At 42.3% G+C, this 22,834-nt stretch overlaps 1 protein-coding gene and 1 non-coding gene across 8 annotated transcripts in view; both read right to left on the minus strand.

Annotated features, from left to right (window-relative positions):
* The window catches only part of Sestd1 (SEC14 and spectrin domain containing 1), a 97,165-nt gene that overhangs the window by 28,270 nt on the left and 46,061 nt on the right, over nucleotides 1-22,834 (minus strand). For all 7 annotated transcript variants that reach the window (XM_008761893.4, XM_008761892.4, XM_063283279.1 and 4 more), the window contains 6 exons: nucleotides 18,426-18,516; nucleotides 15,866-15,979; nucleotides 10,684-10,797; nucleotides 9,223-9,320; nucleotides 6,411-6,466; nucleotides 3,752-3,963 (listed from right to left, as the gene is read on the minus strand). In XM_008761893.4, the coding sequence (XP_008760115.1) occupies nucleotides 3,752-3,963; nucleotides 6,411-6,466; nucleotides 9,223-9,320; nucleotides 10,684-10,797; nucleotides 15,866-15,979; nucleotides 18,426-18,516 (685 nt within the window). The remainder of the gene's footprint in view (nucleotides 1-3,751; nucleotides 3,964-6,410; nucleotides 6,467-9,222; nucleotides 9,321-10,683; nucleotides 10,798-15,865; nucleotides 15,980-18,425; nucleotides 18,517-22,834) is intronic.
* Nucleotides 9,630-9,733, minus strand: Rnu6-480 (RNA, U6 small nuclear 480). The gene has a single exon (XR_005502997.1). It is a non-coding gene; the product is annotated as a U6 spliceosomal RNA (small nuclear RNA).

A 22,834-nucleotide genomic window follows, 5' to 3' on the forward strand; every position in this document is an offset into this window, starting at 1 on the left:
AATGCCTAGTAAACAAGTCCATTTAAATGCATCAATGATGGTGCCTGCCAAATGGTGTTATAAAATTTTCATTCACACTTTACTCAGTCAAATATGAATGTTAACTTACTTTAAAAAGTTGTATACACAATCTATAACAGTATGACCCCTCAAACAGTTATTGATACATTTAAATGCAAAGTATAACCTTGGAGATGTGTCCTTAAAACCTGTGAGAACAAATATTTGCACAGGCCAAGAAACCTAAGGTGGTGCCCAACTGTTTCCCAGCTGGATAGCAGGAGAGTGTTTCAACCCGCAGGCAGGAGGGCGGCCAAGCACCTGAGTGCAGGAAGGGCCTGGGGACTGGGAATGGAGTCCAGCTGTGCACTTATGCTACTGACAGTGCATCTTACTCAGCTCCTGTGGCCTTTCTCTGGAATGGAGGGAAAGCGCATGCTCTAAAAATAACACCTGCAGCTCGGCAGCATGAACCTGCGGCACTAACGGAGCGACCACGGCCTCTTCAGTGAAATGGTGCTGTTGCTTACCCAGGAGCACATGAAACCTAACTCCTAACTTCACAGAAGCAGAATGGGGAATATCTATTTGCATGAAGCCTGACACTGTCCATCTAAACCATGATGGAAAATTACCAGGTGACTCCTTAGCACTCGGCCTATCAGAGCGATCCACTGCTCACGCGTCTCACTCTCAGTGACGCTAGCACAGGTGAGTGGACAATGCGGGTTCACCGATTTAACAGAAACAGACATGCAGCGTTCCAATTAACTTTATATAAAATAATTTCCCCCAATATGCAAGGTACTCTGGTGCATGGCATGTGTTCAGCATGCCACTTACATGCTATGGTAGGGACATTTAAATAACCATGTTGTCAAGGGAACTAGATCTTTCCTTAGGTCTGTGGGAATGCTGCATGCTGCACCAATGTACACCAGCATATTTGCAGCTCCACAAAGAAAACAGCCAGGTGTGGCCACATGTGCCTGAAATGCCAGCATTCAAGAAGCTGAGGCAGGAGGCAGGAGAACGATGTGCTCAAGGCCTGCCTGGCTACAAAGTGAGTCCTTGTCTTTAAAAGAAATTAAAACCAATGACAACAACAAAAACCCCTGAGCTGTAGTGAAATGTATCTGTTTTTAACAGTGATGTTAACTATCACGATCATTATAAATATGCCCATCGTCATCTCCCATTTCCATCTCTTAACTGGGCATTCAAAAATGCACGTCACTACAGTAACTTCTTTGACCTTTTCTATTCAGCAAAACACACATGGTGATCAATCTCTTGTCTATGCATAAACCCAAAAGCCAGAACTTCTTTCTTACTAGGCATTAAGAATCTTATAAAGTTATTATTTTAAATCTTCCTTTAAAAGTCTTAGTAAATAGGTGTGTTACTAGTTATTGCTGTAATTGTTCTGCTTGTGGAGCAAGAAACAAGGGCGTACAACAGTCTTCCAAAGCCAAGCTGCGCAGAAGAAAGGCCAGATCCAGAGAGCCTGTGTTCAGAATCTGAGTCTTGTCCCAGCCACTGTGCCATGCTATCTCTGTGCTATCAAAGACAATTCTAACATGAACTCTGTATCCTCAATAGAGACTGCCTTTAACACACTAACGAGTACCTAGGAACGGCCACGATTAAACATATGCTCAGAGAGCTTTGATTTATATGTGATTAATGTTAATAAAAGACTCAATTTTCTGCCTGGAATTCAACATCTTCCTTTCATATCTTACTAATTTAGTCAGAGGTCCCAAAGTATAGCCTGTAGGCCAAATTTGGCCCATCACCTGCTTTGAAAATGAAGTTTTACTGAAAACAGGCCTTGTTCATTCATATGCATATACATTTCTTTACTGTAAGGAAGTCTAAGTAGCTGAAACTACAGAAAACACCACACAGTCCATAAAGCCTAATGTCAGCTAATGCTTTCTCCAGGGGCACCCAACATTTTGGCTCCCTGAGCCACACTGTCCTGGAGCACAGGGTAGGCCGGACACCCCCGTGACAGGTCTACCTGAGTAACATACAGCACTAGTGTGAATATCCCCGTGACAGGTCTACCTTGGTAACATACAGCACTGGTGTGAATATCCCCGTGACAGGTCTACCTGAGTAACATACAGCACTGGTGTGAATATCCCCGTGACAGGTCTACCTGAGTAACATACAGCACTAGTGTGAATATCCCCATGACAGGTCTACCTGAGTAACATACAGCACTGGTGTGAATACCCCCGTGACAGGTCTACCTTGGTAACATACAGCACTGGTGTGAATATCCCCGTGACAGGTCTACCTGAGTAACATACAGCACTGGTGTGAATACCCCCGTGACAGGTCTACCTGAGTAACATATAGCACTGGTGTGAATATCCCCGTGACAGGTCTACCTGAGTAACATACAGCACTGGTGTGAATATCCCCATGACAGGTCTACCTGAGTAACATACAGCACTGGTGTGAACATCCAGAGCTGGCTCTCTCTGAGCACTGGCCTTCCTTCCATACGTGCTCCTGTGCATGTTTCCACTAATAGTAAGTGCTCTGCAGGCTCCAGTGCCACCCAAGGCTCCAAGCCCACCGCCATTATGCTATTCTCCAACCACCAAGAACGCCAGCTTCCTGCAAACCTTCTGTACAGTGTGGAAAAATCTGCCAGTTCCTAGAAAAATAAAGACAATTGCTACTTCCTCCCACTAGGCCTTTGCAGACTACAGCAGTCTCACAAACGATTAGTCTAGAAACGCCCACAGCACTCTGGTTCTTTCCTTGTGATATTTAATGCTTTTTCTCCTTACTTCTATCAACAAACAAAACAGAATCTACTTCTATAGCCTGTATACAATTCAGCACCATGATTAATACTTACCTAGAGAATCAATGCATCTAGATTTTTAAAAGAACACTTCAGTATTTCAAGCTGTTTGTACTTGTTTTTAAAGGTTTTATTTTTAGTTATGTGTACGTGTGTGTCTGTGCATGGGTGTATACATATAAGTACAGGTACCTGTAGATGACAGAAAGGCATATAGCATCAGATCCCCTAGAGCTGGAGTGACAGGCACCTGGGAGCCCTTGAAGTGGGTATTGGGAACTGAACTCCAATCCTCTCCAAGAACAGTATCCTCTCTCACTGCTAAGCCATCTCTCTAGCTGAGCCAGCCTGTACCTTCAAATAAAATTATTTAAAGATTTATTTTCTTAATTGTTCAGTAGATTAAAATCTACCATAATCTAATGAACAGAAATGCCTCAGATTTCTTTTGGTATTTTCAGCCATATTCTGTATGAAAATCAATTCTAAAAAGCAACTAAAAATTCATAAGTACATCTGTTTTTATTAACAGTATAAGTGGGTACATTTAATATTAGAATTAGAATACATCACATATTACCTTTGTATTCTAGAATACTCTACAATGATAGTAAACAGTCTCGTAAGTTTTAGAAATTAAGAATAATTCAAACAACTATGTTCAAATGTTATGTATTAAATGAATATAGAAAGCATTTATGTTTTAAAGTAGTTGTTTTTGAAGTCACTTTGTTAGTGAATTAAATAATCAGTTCCACCATGGCAGAAATAATTTCACTTTAGTGTAGATGCTCCCTATGAATCCAATTTGAAATCTCTAAAGTTCTCTATGTGACATAAGGAAGACTTAATACAGTCAGTCAACAGTCAGACGTTACCAGACACCCAGAATTCACAGGACGGGCAGGGCAGCCTGACACCCACCTGCATCACCTTCTGCTGGATCTCCTCTAACTGTGTGCGCTTACTGCGCTGCCTGCAGACCTCCTGGTAGCGCGTATACTGCTCCCGGAGTGAGTCTAACAACTTCATAACCTGTGGCTGTGCGAGCAGTTCGTCATCCATAGGAGACCAGGAGACCCCTCCATCAGAGCCATTAAATCGACGCTGCTGTAATTCAGATAACAACTCATGCCCTTTACAAACGAAAGATACTTGTAATTAATGCCCACAAAAATACAGCCCTACAGATTGATCTTCTAAATCCTACGCCTGCTTTTAAAACCTATCCTTCGGCCTTCTCATACGGAATGAAGTACAAGTGGAAACTTCATATATCACATTGAGTAGGAAAACTGCATTTGTGCACAGACATGAGAACAACGTCATTCAATATAAACTAGAAAACATATTGAAACAAATGGCCAATCGTGTAAATATAAACACCCTATATGCCACAGTAAACATATACAATGATAAATATCAGATTCTTGGTGGATTATTACTCAAGATGTGGTGTCAATAAATTGTCTTTGTGAAGCACAATTACACTCTAGAATTTCATTAGTAATTCAAGAAACGTGTTGGAGGTTTTCAGCCCCCCTCTCAAGCACAGCACTTAAAAGCTGACAGTGAAGTGAAGGTGTCATCAGAGGACAGTCTTTATGAGCAGTACAAACCAATCCTGAAATAATCTCGACAGGGACGCCTGCGACCTACTGACTGGCCGTGGCCACGCTGGTGGGAGAGCTGCATCTAGCGAGCTCCCTCAGGAATCTGCTCACACGAGAAGCTGGCACAGAAGAATGCCACCAAAGCTACAGGCACACTGACAATTTTAAAAAGGAAGAGACTGTGTGCCCAGAATAAAACTACTCTGATTGTTATACAGGCATCAAAAATACATAGATATAAATTTTCTTCTTCCCTTTATTTTGGAAGTATCCTAAATTTAAATAGCTTTTAAAGTATCGAAAGAGAAGAGATTTGTAGCTTTTAAATACGACCAATTTCTAAAAAACAATCTAGTTGTTCTAAATCTCCATTATATACCTTCAGTACCTACTCTAAGTGTTCATAGCATATAAAATAAAACTTAGTGCATATATTTAAATATTTAAAATGTTCCTAAATCAGTGACTTAAAATAAGATGCTTTCAAAATGTTAAATAATCCATGAAACTAAGTTTTCATATAAAATAATACTTTCACTGGCCAACTACTGTACTTTCTAAACATGTAATTTATGGGTTCTAAGTATTCCTTTGCTCCCTAAGGAACTAAGATCTGTATCATACTGAAAACTGAAATACAGCTGAATAAATACATCAAAAACTATTCGGATTTTAAAACTATTTGTGGCATTTTTTAATTGGAGATACATTTGTTTTAAAAATCTGTGCAAATACTTAAAACACATCAGAATCTTTACATGAACTCCATATAATATGTGTGTTTATCATTAATATTAGAGCACACCCACTTCTTATATTCTGACAACTGATATCTCAGTGTTTTCCTTTCGGGTACCATTTATACCAGAGAACAGTCAGGGCAATCATCTCAGAGAAGAAGCTGACACCTCACTGCCTGGGGTCAGGCTCCGATTACAGAGCTTACTGGCCGTATCTATGCATACATAACTCTGCCAGTGAAGGGATGAACTAGGACCCTGTCCCTTCCAGGACCATGGGCAGCATCTGAAGCCTTACATTCCTGATTCTGAGAGATCTTGGTAAATCCTTCAAACTTTCACTTAACTCATTCTGTGGATCACGCAGGTCCTGAACTTGAACTTCCTGACTCTCCCTCCTAGGCACTGAAATTGATCAGCTTGTGCCACTAGGCCCAGCTTGACCGTCTATGCCTCAGTTTCACTCCTTTTGAAAACGATGCAACAAGACCAACCTCACAGACTGTGCTGAGGAGTAAATGAGTTAGCACACAGAGAACTTAGTTTGTGCCTGGAACCCAGTAAGATTGAAAGTGTGAGCTATTAATTCTTTTAGAAGATTAGAAAGAAAGCTACAGTATTTCATTAAAAGCATTCCAACTCATTCTCCTAGAATTGGTGGCTCTCTATGACAGTCACAGGCGAGGACACACACAGCATGGAGCTCGGGGCATCAGTGCACAGAGTCACCACCAAGGACTCAGTGATTCGCACCAAGGATTACGATCTGCTGTGACTGGTGTCTCTGTACTTGGGCCTGCTTTGAGCTGTGGTGATAAATTTTCTTAACTGATTCTGAACAACTTATTTACTTAGGTTGTATTTTTGTCTCTAAGCCCTGACTTCTTGAAGTATAAAAGAAAGACAATACCACGAGTTACCTCAAATGCTGTTGAGGCAAACAGCCCATAGCAAGTATTCCATAATCACCGCGACAACCCACTGAGATTAGATGCACCTTTTGAAATTCATTTTATAAAATAGGAAATAGATCCAAATTTTTAGGAGTAAATAATTTATCATTATTAATTTTTGAATATTATATTAAAACCATCAGGTTAATCCCATATAGTCTGAAAAACTGCCCTTTAAACTCCTACAGCTTACATGATGAGGAAATGTTTTAGAGAGACTGAGGCTTTGCTAGATTATTATCATCACTAGTAAACGATGCTTTGCTTTTCACTTTACCTGTCTGAAGAACTGTCTCAGGATCAACAGATGGAAGAAAGTTTAAATCCACGGACCTAGAAGACATCAAAAGAGTCGTTTTTCAATGCTATAATATTCATATAACTCTATTTCAAAATTGTTTTACACTTAATGCATTTATTCCAGAAAGATCTGAGGCTAAATTCCACCCGATTGTTACAATGCCAAGACCAGTGTCCTCAAACTGTTCATAACATAGGAAGTAAGTACTACCAAATTATCTTATGAAGCCAAAACCAGGAAAACACAGCAAAAAAGAACAATTTTCCTGAATGAAAATAAATGTGCAAAATTTTTGACATAATATTTGCAAACCAAATTCAACAACACATTAAGAGGATTACACACTATTGCCAAGTTGGCCTGGCTTCATAGCAAATGTAAGAATGGTTCAACATATATAATTAAGGAAGTATACTATAGCACACAGACACACACATACACAGAGAGACTTCAGGACAGAAGCCTCAACAGACACAAGGAGACAAGGGTTTTCATTCTCTCCATTCTTATTCAACACTGTGTCTGAATTCTTAACTAGTGCAGTGACAGAGAGAAATAAAGGAGATTCAAACAGGAGAGGAAAAAGTCAAATTGCCCCTTAGTGAAAACGGCATGATCCATGATTATAAACCTAAAACACACTATAGAGCCAACCAGGAAGCTCTGAGACCTGCATGGCATGGTGACTTTTGTTCCTGCGCCCGTGGAGTAGCATGCAGACATTGCTAACATGCATACCTATATGCATGCATGTGTGGTATTCTAACAGATGCACTCCACTCCTTCCACACTGTGGTCCTGTTTCTTGGGCAGCTGGATTTCTGCCTTCACTTTCTTAAATACATGAGAAAGAGAAAATTCAGGAAAGAGGAGGAGCTACCAAACCACAGCCAAAGACCATGCTGCTATACACCAAACCAAACCCTGCAACTTTTTTTTGGTTCTTTTTTTTTTTTTTTTTTTCCGGAGCTGGGGACCGAACCCAGGGCCTTGCGCTTCCTAGGTAAGCGCTCTACCACTGAGCTAAATCCCCAGCCCAACCCTGCAACTTTTAAACTCATCTTGTCTTTCCCTCTTGGGTATTCTAGATGCTCCCTGAAGGTTAATAAAGAATTATACAAATTTGCAAGGGATGGTATTCTATTACCTCAGTATGAAAGAAACTAAACAATAATATTTGTGTGGAAAGAGACTGGTAGACATAAGGTTTATTAATACTTCTTGTAGACATACAAGTCAGCATTTCCCAAAGTCTTTCTGAAAACATTAAAAATATGTTTTACAAGAGAATGAGAACAGCCCTGGCCTATAGTCATACAAGCATGGGGAGGTACAAAGACACAATTAAACTGGCTTCTTTGATGCAGAGCTTCCTCAGAGACCTCAACTCAGGTTGACAGCTATCAGCAGGGATAGAAATACTGCATCAAACGCTGACCATGGGTACATTTCCTATGAGAACTCTTCAAATGTTTGTCTTCCCTGAGAAAGAAAAGTTTGTATGTGTGTGTGTGTGTGTGTGTGTGTGTGTGTGTATATATATATATATATATATATATATATATATGCATTTACATTTTTATACGGTGTTATGGAACTCTGTCCCCCAAGCAGGATGTGCCAATTGCTGTCTTGAAATAGAGCAGCTAGGATTACATCCGAGAGACTGCTGTAAGACAGGGCCCACTAACATTCTCTTGTGAAAGTGGAGGAAGGTCTACCATGGGAGGTGCGGCACAGGAGGTGCGGCACAGGAGGCTTCTCTCTACCTGCAGGATGTACGAAGGCGTCACACTGTCTAGGCAGAGTCTTCTTTGGTGCTGTAGCTGCCTGTAAGTTGCTTACTGTCTGGTAGGAAACCTCTCACCCGGGCTCCCATAAATAACACAACTAGGATTACTGACTCGCCAAGCTAGATCTGTATGCAACTATGACTCGAGTGGGTCCCGAGTGCCCTGTCTACTATGAGAAGACACTGTCTGTGCCTCCATGGGAGAAGCCACAGAAAAGATACTATGGACAAGACACTAATCCCTGTGATGATTTGTGGTATCTTTGACTAGACTGTAATTCAAACTATTTGTTTTTACATTCTGAACTTTTTGTAATTAACACTTGGAAGAGTTATCATGCTCTTACATCCATGTGACCACACTGAGTTGACAGACACATGATCACATCTGAATCCTCAGGTTCCATTGTACATTCAAGGTCAGATGTAAAGAAGCTGGATGAGAATGCCTGTGGGTCCCTCAAACTCCCCAGTGAAAAAAGCACAGTGCTAGTGACCTCCACAAATCAAAAGCTCAGGGGCTGGTTCCTTCCTTAATGTGCTGCAGCCTAATGTAGAAAGGAACCTGGCCCACCAACCCAAAAGTGAAAGTGCTAAGTCTGGAGAGCAACACTTGAACAACTCAACTGCTTCATCAGTGTGAGAAAATGATAAACCCATGAACGTTGCACTGCAGAAGAAGTGTTCTACATGCTACACACTCTGGTACTAATGAATTTAAAGAACTTCAAGAACTTTATTTCAAGCTGCATGTATTCTCAGAAAGACAAAACTAAGAATAGAAAATGGCTTCATTTTCAAAGCATTTTCTTTCTTTCTTTCATTTCCAGCCACACTCATCAAAAAGTAGCTTTGTGAAGCCAGCTCAAGTGAAAGGAAGAGTGCATGTATAAAGCCAATTCTTATCAGCTGTGTGTGGCAGCTTTGGGTAGAGACTTGTTCACTGTGGTCCCTGACCCAAGCCAGCAGCAGGCAACTTCACAGGCAACCGCCTACCTTTCCTTCTCCTGCTCATTCCCCTTGTCACTTCCATTGTTAATCAGAGCGAGTTCATCTAGCAATGATGTAGACTCCTTTGTAAACTTCTCAAAGACCTGCAACAGGCGATTGTAGAGATACACCATGAAAAATCTCAAAAATCAACACACAATAAAGACTTCAGTTAAAAGCAACCGCACTAGTCAGAGGGATTTCTTTTCCTCCCCAGGTCACGCGGTGTAATCCAACCATCAGAGCACAACAATGCACATGCTTAGAGCAAACCCAGAGCTCAAGTGATGAGGAGCTTTAATGGCAATGGAACTTTCAAATTTAAATACATTAAATTACTTTACTCGAATCTATTTCCATTGTTTTTTTGTTGTTGTTGTTGTTGTTTTTTTTTTTTTTTTTACTGGAGCTGCAAAAATATGGAAGCGTCACGAATTTGTGTGTCATCCTTGCGCAGGGGCCATGCTAATCTTCTCTGTATCATTCCAATTTTAGTGTATGTGCTGCTGAAGCGAACAGTCTATTTCCACTCTTATCCTTCTCTGAGAAACATCTGTACCGGTAACAAATTTCATAAGTGCACGGATGTTACTGGTACCAGTTGTAGTCACCAATTCTAGTTAGAGAGCATTTCCTCACCTTAGTCTACCACCAGTCTGTCTACAGACAGCGTACTGTATAAAGATGGGTCACTTATAATTTTAACATGATTCCCCATGTATGTCTGAGAAGGGATTTGGGCTCATTTAATCAGACAATAAAGTAGACATACAGTTGTCCAATAGAGATGTTTAAAAACTGGGCAGGAACGCTACTCACGGGGGATACCAGAGTTCTCTAACGTTAGTACAGATTCTCTAGCAGCTGCACTAGAGACCATTCTCTCCACCACCCAATGAAAGCACTAAGGAGTGCACCTCCGACCTGTGGACAGGCAGACTTAGTCTGCCATGCTGCACCACGAGCTGATAATTCACGGATGGTGAAGAACCTTCTGAAACAGCCGTGTCATTGAGATCACCTCTCGAGGCAGTATGCTCCTGTCACCTGACTCTAGGGGTGACCTTACTAAGCCCGATCCAACATTAACAGTCAACACAGAGCGCTCGCTGCTGTACCCGCTGGGCTGATGGAAGTATTTCGGGTCCATATTCATTTTGCCTTGCTCACAATTGCACAAGACAGTACTATTATTACCACTGCTTTATAGATATGAAAACTAAGACATGAAGAAATTAAGTACACCAGGAAAGGCCACACACCCAGTTTTCAGCATGAGGACTCTGTCAAGTGACTCCGACTACAGAGTATGGGTTCCAAACCCCACACAACCAAGCACACACAATGTGATTTTTTGTTTTCATAAAAAACAAATTACATCTTAGTTGATTAAAGCGACAATGTTGTTCAAACATCTCATTTACATGCGAAACACTTGATTATCTTGTTTTAGACTTGTATACCAACCAGCCTCTTATTTAGCCAGTCCATGTGATCGTAGGTGAGACTCCCACCAAAGTCTTCTGTCAACTGGCAGGGCTCTATGTATCGAGTCAGCTTATTGGCAGACACTAAAATAACCTACAGAGGAAAAGGTAAGAAATCCTGAGTTAATGATTAAAGTCTCTGAAGGGAAATAAGGAGATAAGAACATGCAACCCTGCTTCAAAACGATAGCAAACAAACATTTGTTTAGTTAATACAACAGCATTTAAAGTCAATTCAGTAGGTTATAGTTATCTGCTTAAAAATATCTCTCAAATTATTCTGACAATACCAACCTTTTTAAAAGTACTAGCAGCTCAGACAAACTATTTTTAATACCTAATCAATATTAAAAATCCTTTAGTAATAAAAACCATTTTCTTAATAAAATCATATTTGTGCTAAGATAATAATTACCTATTTTCTAGGCAAACCCTGTAAAACATACACTCCTAGCATGTGGACTGTAACATCCAAACACCATTTCTCAGTGAAAGAAACCAGGCTGGTCAGGGTCCTGATGAACTAAGTATGCATAAATACCATCTCCTCCAGAACACCATGACCTGTCAGAGACCACTGTGGTAGCCAAAGGGGCCTGAAAAGATCTCTGCTGACTAAAGATCTCAGGAAGAATACATTGGACTGGTACATTGAATGGTTTAAGTGTGTGAACTTAGTCTTCAGGCCACACCAAGGGGTAAGGTCTGTATGCTAAGACCAGCAACAGAGGAAGTTAAACACAGGCAGCACATTTCCTAAGAGGGACCAATGGCAGGCACACAGCAAGACAGGGCAAGTCCCTCACCATGCAAACACTCCAGCAAGGACACTGAGAAAGAACAGTGGAACCAAATGCCATTCCCCAAATCTTGATGAACTAAGAGAGCAAGACACTGAATGGCACAGCTATTAACAAAAGGATGAGGGACGGTCAGTGACTGAGTCTAAAGATCAATGATCTCCAGGCGAGCAGCCTTGGGAAAAGAAGCATATCTGATAGCTGTGGAAGTCCAAGTGTGGGCTTGTGGGAATAGACTGAAGGTTGAGAAGAGTGCTTATATGCTGCAGAACACTGCGATGTGTTCACAATGCTACACCAAAAGCTGGGTCTGCCCAAGGATGATGACGATGGGGGAGGGAGGGAAGGAGGAAAAGGGGGGAGGGGGAAGGAATGGAAGAGTGGAAGGCTTCACTTAAAGGGAAAGCCCACACTCACACAACCATGGCATGTTCATCTCTAGGTAGCACACGCATGCACCAGTCTTTAAAGAAAACCTTAGCAGATGAAAATGGAACAACAAAAACCTAGCTGAATAAATAAAGTTTACAAGAAACCCAGAACACAGCTAACAACCCTTCCAGAAAAGTAAACATTAATTTATTCTGAGCTGTACTTGAGCTGAGTGAGCTCAGCCTGAAGCACAGATACAGCGGACCCAATGTGCTCCTCGGTAGAAGCGGTTGCTCTAGCTTTACAGTCACGGAACAGAAAGTGACCAACTTAAGGTCTTTTCCAATCAAACGTAGCTCATGATGTTCTTAGCTTTCAGGCTGGGGGAAGCTAGCAGCCTGCTGTTAATGCAGTCTGAAGATTTTATCTGTGCTTGAGATGATAGATCAGATACTGAGGTGAGCTATTCAGGGGACTAAAGGTAGCCCAAAGTAATTTAATTTGGCTCTAGATCTAAGTCATTCCAACTGTGTCAAAGTTCTAATAAACTTCTGTAAAAACTGAGAAGATGTATGTCACCAGGAGTGTTCTTAAGAAAGTCTTTGTTCCAGATCTCACCACTGGTAAAGTTCAAAAAAGGTAAGAATCAGATGTATTAGAAGAACACAAATGTGACTAAATATATTTTTAATATTATGAGCATTTATAGATAAAAGGGGGTAGAGCATTCTGATTATTGACATCTCAGTTTGAGGACAAGATTAATGCCAGCTCTAGTCTTGTCAATATACAAATGCTGTTCCGACCAGCAACACCTGTCAGTAAACAGTGAGGTGCTGCTGCGGGGCAGAAGGAACTTGAAAAACTGAGCTGAACAATGCATACAGATTTCATACAGGATGGGTGTGCTGAGAAATACTGAGATTAGCAACAAAAGGAATATTTGGTAGACAACAAAAAGCACTGTATAAGTGAACATGAGATAGATCACCACAAGAAGAAATTCACACAGACAGGAAAGAAAATGTGAAATCATGATCAGTTGACAGGATCAATAGGTATTCAGCTGACACTGTGGAGAGCTGATAACAAAGTGTCATATTTTATATAATTCTATAGAGTAAAGCACTTAGCCATGCTTGTAAGAACAAAGGTATTTAAATCAGTTATATTTTAAAATAAGCAGAATATCTACAAAGATATAAAGTTTTTTTTACAAAAGCCCAAATTATCTGAAATTATGCTAAGGAAAATAACTTTCAATCAAGTTAGAATCAGTGTTGAATTTGATTCCACCTCTGAGCTCTTCCACCCCTTACTAGCTGGGCTGAACTTCAGCTCTGAAGTTTAGTGTGTTTAGTGGCAAAATAACCTACATCTGAAATAAAGCCCCCTCTTCAAGATGCCAGGCTTTTAATGAGTAGTTATTCACTAGGCAAATATCAAAACTCATCCTCTGCAGTGTCTAGGAGAAATATACTGGTACAAGGAGCTTTATTCATCAGACACTTTCATTTTAAGGCAAACACCTATGGCATCGGACCAAAGCTGTCTTTTCCTTTATCCTCTAAGATGTTTGGTAACGGCATTCTCACAGCAAGCGGACACCTATGCCCAAGCAGATGTGACAGGCTTTCATAAAAGGCACTGCTCTTCCCTGTTCTGTCCACACTGAGTCTGAATAGCTGGCACTTGTTCGTTTGCATTCTCACAGAGCAATGTTGTCTGCTGGTCCCAAGCTATGAACTGTGTGTCTCAAGTGCTCACTCTGTGGTGCCAACTGCAGTACTCAGGCTTTCTGGGCTCAGCTTCTTGGGATGTAGTTTCCCACCAAACTGTCAGGAGAATGCTCTTTGTCCTAGCTGGAGCCATTTCCCTTTAATTGGCTAGCACCCAGTTCTTCACTAAGTCCATGTATAGTCAGACCTACCAATGACAAAGTGGCAAAATCGGGTGGGGAAAAATAATCTGGTTCCTACCTAGTATACAGAAAGCTAGAAAGAGCACTGCTCCAGTCAAAGTAATCACTGAGAAATCCAAGGCTTGTGTGCACTACAGAAAACAACGAAACAAAACCAGGAGCCAGCTCAACTCCTGGCTCGAGTGACATTTTCCCTCCTACTACAACCAAAGGGAAATAAGGGGAGTTATATGCAGGCACAAATGCTACTTACCTCAAATTTACTGTCTTACACAAAATGTCGAGTATTCAACTAAAAATACAATACAAAAGCAAACAAGGAAGCCCATCGTCAAGACTCAAGCAAACAACGTAAGGAGAGTAAGAGAACCAGCGATTGCACTGTCAGCTAGCTGGGAGCCGTGCAGACAGCTGTGATGCAGAGGAAGAGAGGTCACGGACAGGAAGAGGTGAAAGTTCACCGAAGACACAAAGACGAAACCCATCATTTGGGGCCTACGGAGGCTGGATCTTGGAGAGCACTGCAAGTACCAACCCTAGAGATACTCGCCATCTCTAGGTAGAATGTCGCTGTTGGCATACTCAGCACGCATAAAGCTCCTGCATGCTTGAAATCAACTGGATTACTAAGGAAACTCAACAGCAGATGCTGGATAAACAGTTGTAATTGTTTAGGAAATTGTAGCACAAAGTCTATATTCAGTGTGTGTGTGTGTGTGTGTGTGTGTGTGTGTGTGTGTGTCCCAGTGCACATGTCAGTTTCTGGTGGAGGTCAGAGGACAATCTTGGATATCATTCCTCTAGATTTCTGGTGCCATTCACCTCTTCTTTTGCTCTGTTTTGTTTGTTTAAAAATAGGCTCTCGAATTGGTATCAAGATCACCAACAGCCTAAGCCGGCTGACCACCAGCCCAAGGGCCCTGCATATTTCCAGCTCCCTGGAATGAGATTACAATTATGTGCCTACACGCCTTGCTTTTCTACTTGGGTTCTGCGACTGAACTCAGGTCTTTATGCTTGCACAGAAGGCTCTTTAGCAAATGGTAGCATCTCCTGATCCCAGCAGTAACTTTTTCAAATATTTTCACATGTTATTTGACTCCATTGATGTGAATACTTAGATGGGAGGGCTAGGTATACAAATTTTGAATAGAGATGCTACACAGCAAAACCATGGTAACAGATGAGAGAACTTTCTAGTGGCCTTGTAAATAAACTCAGCAAGACCAAAAACTGGAGAGCCTGAAAATGGACTAAAATTGAAAATATTCCAAACAAGAAATCACCCAAACTGGGCTTGGGATGTAGGTCTGTAACAGAGCACTTGTCTACCACTCACAAGACCCTAAATGCAAAACTCAGAGTTAAAAAAGAAAGAATAAAAGAGGGAATAATATGATATTAAAAACAAAACAGAAGACCAAACAAGCAAAGCAAGAAGAAGTTTTCAAATCCTCTAATATGGATGCAGTTAAAATCCCAGAAACATATAAGGGGGATACAGAAGTATTTTAAATCAAAGGGTCAGAGAATTTTCAAAATTAATGGGAGACGCAGTCCAGAAATACAAGAACTATAGAGAGCACCAAACAGAATAAATACCAATGGAAGGCCTACACATACGAACAACAGTTCTGAAAATCAAAGTTAAAAGGGAACCTCGAAGGCAAACAAAGGGACAGAGCCACCCAAACATCAAGGACCAGTGATGCACACAGCTGATGCCATGTAAGAAAAAGCCCGAGGATCAACGTGGCAGTCAGGGACAACGCACTCTTAGGCCCACCTAAGGCCCAGTACTTGCCAGTTTTCTCTTCATGATCATTGAGACGTTAATACAAAGGCCCTAGTTTCCTTGCAGTTAACGAGTATCCAGACGGGAATAAAGACTTTACAGCTTATGAAGAAGACAATTAGTCAACAAGTGTCCGAGCTGAGCAAATGCTAGAGATGGTATAGCAGGCATAAAGTAAGCACTTCTAAGTAACTGAACTGAGCATGCCCAGTAACATCCGTGAAGCCTACATTCAAAGATACAACACATCTCTGTTTATATAGATTATACTTACCTCAAAGCCAAGTCTATCCTTTTCTTTCCAAAAACAAAAATGTGTTACTTTCTTATCCCAGAATTCATCTGGCTTCACTACACAAACAAGGGATACCTCAGCTGGAACAACGTTCTGTAAAACAGAAAAATAAGTACAAATTATACATGCAAATGATTTACTAAATGTGCAGATTACTAGACACACTCATGATTATGCCCAGATACTTAGAAAGAATTCAAATAATAACGCAGAAGAAACTCCTTAAACTCCAAAATCTAAACGGCAGTAATGACGACAAGCTACTCATAAGATTTTCAAACAGCTTTAAACAGGCCCACGTGTCAACTGCTCCTTACACACCGTCTCTCTGCTGGAAGCATGTTTAGATTAAACCACAAGACTTATGTTTTAACTGAGAAACTATTAAAATTATTGTTTTATGGTATGGGACAAATGTTTTCTAACACCACCATCAGGAAGAATTTCTTCAGAAAACGAAAATCATAGAGGCTGGGAAGTTTGGAGTGCAGTTTATTCATTTACTGACCTATGGAAAATCAGGATAGAAATGTATGAGAAGCAAAAGAAACAGGGCCCCTCTTTCAGAATACAAGTGACAGGCAGAGCTGCTCCCAGGGGGACTTGGGGAGCTCACAAACAGCTGGCCCCAGCCCCTGGGATCAAATCAGCAAGTCAGCTCCTGAGTAGAGACAATTAACTAGGGGAATTCTGAAAAAGTTAGATATTAGTCAATGCAAATGTCCACAAAATTACCTATCAGGAAAGAGAAATCACAGCAGGGATTAAGTCCACTGATTGTTCTACAGAACTGCATGCAGTTCAAAATGCAAATGACAGCAGGTCCCAAATGCTCACGGGTTGCAGCGAGTCAGGATGAAAGGAAAACCATGAGAGCATCCTGACTGGATTACTTAGTAAGTGGAACTTAACTTTTTCAGAGAAGTCAGAGTGCTATCTGGGCTGGGAGCTGGCAAGGTGCTGCCACACGTTTGGCAGACCAGTTACTATGAGGCATCAATGTGTGCCCTCCTCAGAGGACCAGGACAGAGTTTAATGAGGGCGCACTTAGGTCCTTAAGAAGAAAGCAACGGGGGCTGGAGAGATGGCTCCAGTGAAGAGCACGGGCTGCTCTTGCAAAGAACCCAGGTTCAATTCCCAGCACCCACACGGCAGCTCACAAATGCTCAGAACTCTACTCCCTGGGGATCTAACACCTTCTCCTGGCCTCTTTGGGCACTGAGCACACACGTGATACACAGACATGCGTGCAGGTACAACAGCCATTCAGATAAAAAGTTAAACTGGAAAGATGGAGCAATGGGCTTTGTGAGGCTAGACTTAAATAATGTATGTAGCACTTGAGCCACACTAAGCTAAACCATAAAATCACCCGTCCTTGTTGCCACCCCTCAAATCGTTTCACTGTGATCATCCTAAGCAAAGGGTGGGCGTGTAGCATTCTCCCGGCTAAGGATGTAAACGTGCTCAGGCCCACTTCTCTCCACAGAACCTAAAAGGGCAGCCCGCCATCACTCCCGTTCACTGGCCCCAGTTATGCATCTCTGGTGCTCACTGAACTGAACACTTGGTCCCCTATTCCTACAAAATTAATTACATTTTCCCCAAACCGGTCTGTCGACTCCTTTCACTGACTTTGGCTCATGTGGGGGTGGCACTAAAAGACAAAGCCCAGCAGGAATGGCTTTTCATTTGCTTCCATCTATTAAAATATCTTCGTTTACTTAACTCAGCTATCGCCTTCTCTAGAAGCTTTTCTGAGGAAAACAGGATTCCTGAGAGCAACCCGCCCCTTTGGATGTTTCTCTGTCCCACGGTATTTTCAGTAGCTTTACAGCAGGTAACGATAATTTGCTGTGTCACCACTATCCGCCAGAGCTGGACAAAGCAGTCTGTGAGGGACGCAGAACTACAAGACAAGATGCTCTGCGCCCACTCAGCAGACCTGATAACTGTTTATTAAATGTGAATTTGTGAGCTACTGATGTCCCAAAAACAGAGCTATGAGACAAATTTCTAGGTTCTAAGTTCTTAGTGTGATCATCATGAATCCCTAATTTTTATTGTATTCCTTTGTGGTTTTGTTTTTTTTAAAAGCTACCAAGCTGGGAAAGACATAAAGCTCAGCTGCAGACTTTTCTCTGACCTGACTGGCCCTGCCCTACTTCCCAGGTAACCAGTAAGGAGCCCAGGGGCTGGAGTGCGGCTGAGAGCACAGCACAGCATGGGCCGGGTGATCCCTGCATGCCCTGCACTCACGTAACAACTACAGGTTCCTGCGCAGACTACTTCAACACGACACACTATTTCAGCCTGTAAAGCCTGCACATCAAGGTGAGACTCAACCATACTACCTAAATTTAAAGATACAATGACTGGATTTCAGCAACCCACAGTGGCTGTGTGAAATTTCGGAACTAAATCACTGCTGGGAAGGAAGCCTGGGCACAGTTGGACACTGAAGTGCACTTGCTATTTTCATCATGATATCCTGCCATGAAACGAAGCGCGCTTCCCGACTAACGGAGGAAAACATTACCTGCAGCATTAGGACCACTGTCTTCACCACGTTCCATTGAGACTTCCTGCCGTCCACGATCACAGTGAATCCTCTGGCCTTACATTTCTCACTGAAACAGAACACAATCATGGATGTGAACCCAGGCCTGGACTTTCCTCACAGCCCTGAAGGGAGAAGGCAAGAGCGTTAACAGCAGGTGGGACACAGTCCACCTCGAGTGGCAGCGCCTACAGTATCAACCGATAAAACTCTCCAGGGCACTCCTTCTGCTTCTCGTATTGTTCCTCTCATTCGAGGAAGTATTACTCACAGGATAAATACTGAGAAAATGTGAGAAAGTTAAGTTTTTGAAACTGATGAAACTAAAGTACCATTCCAACAACAGCAGCCTCTCAGTTTCTCCATCTGTAGAATGGGTCAAAGAGAGCCAGGTAACCACCAACTGCGCATGCCTCATGTACTTCTTACCAGAATCAGGCTTTGTGAGGAGACAGCGTAAGACAGGTGGAGAACAACAAACCATTATAAAAACCCCTGTAGACTGGCTTCTTTGTGCACAGGAAATCTAACAGGATGAGGTCATACCTGCTTTACAAATTGACTGAAAGCTTGTATGCACCACATCTAGTCCATTGCCTTGACTTTGTCATTCTTAGTCATATGGCCAGCAAGACACTATCTGCAGTATTGTGAGATGTGCCCTACTCTAATTGTTCAGAGATTTGCTAAATTAAATGGCCGCTAAATGGAAAAGTTCATTCTAAAGACAAAACCAAGCTGTTGTTATTGTTACTTTATGTACTTTATGTATAGTGGAGCCACATCAAAAGGTAATGTTCAGAAGCTGATACATGCCACCATGACCACCATGACAGATGACCCTTCCCAATGTTATGCTAGGAAGCCAGACAGGAGCACCCAGATGTTGTCTATCTTGTACAAAGTGTACTGCAAATCCACAGAGCAGACCAGAGGCTGACTGACTGACTGACGGAGGGAGTAACAGGGAGACGAGGAGGGGCTGCTGATATACAGAGATCCTTTTGGACTGAGGAACACTATTTGGAGTTAGTGATGTGATACATGCTGGTATCTAGGCTTACAACAGCAGAGAAACACTTGGTCACACACCCGATTGATATGTATAGGTACAAGTAAAAAGACACTCCTACAAGGTCTACACCAACAGTGCATAAACAAAGGCCTCTATGCCTTAGTATGGCTACCAGCCTAGAAAGGCCAGTCAAGTCAGGGCGCAGGATGGTGAGTAGCCTCTGGAGAATGACAAGAATGTAGGGTCTCCTAACGCTTAGAAGTTTGGAAGAAATGGAGCCAAGACAAAAGTTTCCGGTGTGGGCCTGCTACCAAAGACACACCACTCCCAGTGCTTGATGCTTTCCTAAAGCATGTAGAATCCTGAGATGCAGGACTCGAAACCATTTGTTAAATGTTTTTTTTTAAAATAACACATTTAATATTTCAATGCATGTTATAAATTAATCTGCAGGTTAATACTGTGAAAGTAATGAAGCTTGAAAATGCCATCCGTAATGATCTTAAAGGATAAAACACTGAATCTTGTAGAGTACTTAAAAAGACCTTTAATTTTAATTTACTTACATTTTTCACTAAGATAGAAAATGAAAATATACACAACCCTAGGATACTATTTCAAAACTGCCAACCAAGTGGTATTTCAGATGCTTTGCAAAAGGCATGTTCATGGGCCTAGGGTGCTATAAATTAAGATCCCTATACCTGTTCAGAGCAGTAAAGAAAGAGAAAATGAAGTGGGACCCAGACTCCCCAGAGCCTTTCAGGGGCAGCAAAGCTGGGTTAAAACATCTCTGTAGAAGAAATGAGCACATGGAACAGCCTCCCTTCCAACCCAGGAGAGCTTTCTGAGGGGTCTCTAGGGCCAGTGCCCCATGCTCGTAACTATCTCTTGACTTTATCTACGGGCTCTTCTTTGGCTCAAAGTTCTGCTGATCCTGTCAGCTTCTATGATAATGCTGACTACAGAATTCCTCTCCGTTAGGACATGTTTGCTTGCAGACTATCAGAATGTCCGTCTACTAAGACTGTTAACTTGTAGTGCAATGCTTTGAGATCAGAAGGGAATGAGTGATGATGTTTGATAAAGCCTGACTCAGTATGATGGCTGTCTTCCCATGTTCAGAGGAAGCCCAGGCCATGACCTATACATGGTCACAACTGAGCCCAGCCTCTATCTAACCAGCCTCCTAGCACTGTGCTTCTCTTTCAAATTGCCTCAGGCCTCAGGGCCTCTGCACTGGGCAGTGTTCCTTCATTTCATCATCTTGGTAAAATGTCACCTCACTATTTAGTAAGCTGCCACTGGTGCGCCTACGTCTTCGTGTCTGCTGTCTCGGAATGTGGATGCCTGACACATTGAGTTTGTGTTTGTGGCACTTGTGTGTCTGGTCCTTAGGGAATGCTGACCACTTCTCTGTTTCATCCCTCACTGGCTCAACACCTAGAACGCTGAGGAGCCCTGCAGGCTCTCATAGCCACCAAGACTTCTGGCCTCAATGTCTGTGTGCCTTGTGCTATCTCCTTCAGACTCTTCCTTCTGAAGACTCTTCTGTAACTCTGTTTCCACAACTAGAAAAAAATGATTTAAAGTTACTAAAACCTGAGAAATGCATCGAGGTAGTTTTAACAGATGTTGATTTCTATTAGGAATGACAAGGTGAACAGGCTCTTGGGGCATCCTATGAAGAGTTAAGATGCAAAGCCAGAAGACGGTTTCTGTGGTTTCCAGCCATGACACTCTGAGTCTTACAGTAAATTCTTCTGGAACTAGAAAACGGCATGCTTTTACGTATTGCCAAATGCTATTCAGAGAAAAAATCTAAATAATTTTTAAAAGATACCCAGGGTTTCTTTCAGAATGTGTTATCAGTTATCTTGTCATCAATTATCAGTTGTGGCAGTTCCAGGTTTTCTGAGCGTTTACTAGAAGCTATGAACGGACATGACAGGGATCCTAACAGAGGTGGATACACACAGTGGGAGGAGACAGGCCTGGAACATGGTGCTCAGCAGCAGACGGGGTTTGCTGCCGGTTTGTGGCCAAGCTGCCCATGCTCACATTTCTAGGTTTCAGTTCCCTCACGGGGCAAGCGAACAGTGCTCCTCTCAGAGGGACAGGAACACTGAATGACTGAATATCACCTACTGCTTCCTTAGATGTGGGGTACTCTTTCCACATCTACTCCCCAGTCAAGCCTGGGTGTTAGTATGATTAAAGTTCTAAAGCAAAGTCCAAAGCAGCCCACGAGCCTGCTCAGCAAACAACTGCTGTGCTCCAGTAGCCAGTTAGCAGGTCCGAGAACCCGCAGAGGTGTACACAGAGCCCTGAAGAAAATGAAGCCATCAGGGAGATAAAGACAGAAACTGGCACTGAGCATTGACTCAGGATGACGTATAATACAGCACAGAGCTGTAAAAAAGTAAAGTATGATCCTGTCTCCCTTCCAAGAGCTTACATCTTCTTACAATGTGCAAAGATGGGAACAGAGTGCTTTAGTGCCCACATTCATCATTAGTGAAACAGCATAAACCCTGGGAAACTTAAGAACTAAATGACACTTGTAAAAAAAAAAAACCAGGAATTACAGTCAAGCACACACTCCGTTTGTAGTGTGTGTGTGCGTAAGAGAGGAGACAGGCATAACTCAGCGCATTAATCATTCAGTTGTTTAGCCTTCCCACCTGACTCCTACGTGCACAGTTCTGAGTGGACACAAGTCAGGAGACATGGGTTGACTGGCTGTGCCTTCCCTCAGCCTTAGCTACCTGCTCTTCTTGCAGGCTGAGTGTGACTGCACAAGACTGTGGCCTGTCACAGCAGCCTCCTCCCCCTCCCAGGTGAACTTCACTGGGAAGTCAGCCTCAAAGACATGTGCAGTGTTGGGATACAGTCAGGGGAGAGTAGTGTGTGGGCCTGGAGTGCTGCCTCCACTCTTACGACATTGTATTTACTTATTTATGATGTGTGGGTTACACCACAGTGCACCCGAGAAGACAGAGAACAACCTGCAGGACTCGGCTTTTTCCTCTCACCACATGGGTCCTGAGTGTGAAACACAGGCACTTAGGAGTCAGTAGCAGGCAGCTTTATGCACCGAGTCACTGCACCCACTCTTGTACCTGGGAACACTTTTTGCACTTAATCTGAACTTACAAAACAGACTCCATAGCAAGTGCAGCTACACTGATTTCCACTACTTTGAAGGAACAACAACAAAGAAAACCCTTGTTGAATCAGTGTGAGGGACAGCAGGTTCTACCCTTGATCTATGACTGCCCAGCTGTGTGATCCTGAGTAACCCAAGCCACTTAGTTTCAATTCCACAACTAGCAAAGAGGGAAGTTGCCCCTAATGGTCATCAGTGATTATT

The sequence above is a fragment of the Rattus norvegicus genome, chromosome 3 (assembly GCF_036323735.1).
Source record: "Rattus norvegicus strain BN/NHsdMcwi chromosome 3, GRCr8, whole genome shotgun sequence".
Classification (NCBI taxonomy): Eukaryota; Metazoa; Chordata; class Mammalia; order Rodentia; family Muridae; genus Rattus; species Rattus norvegicus.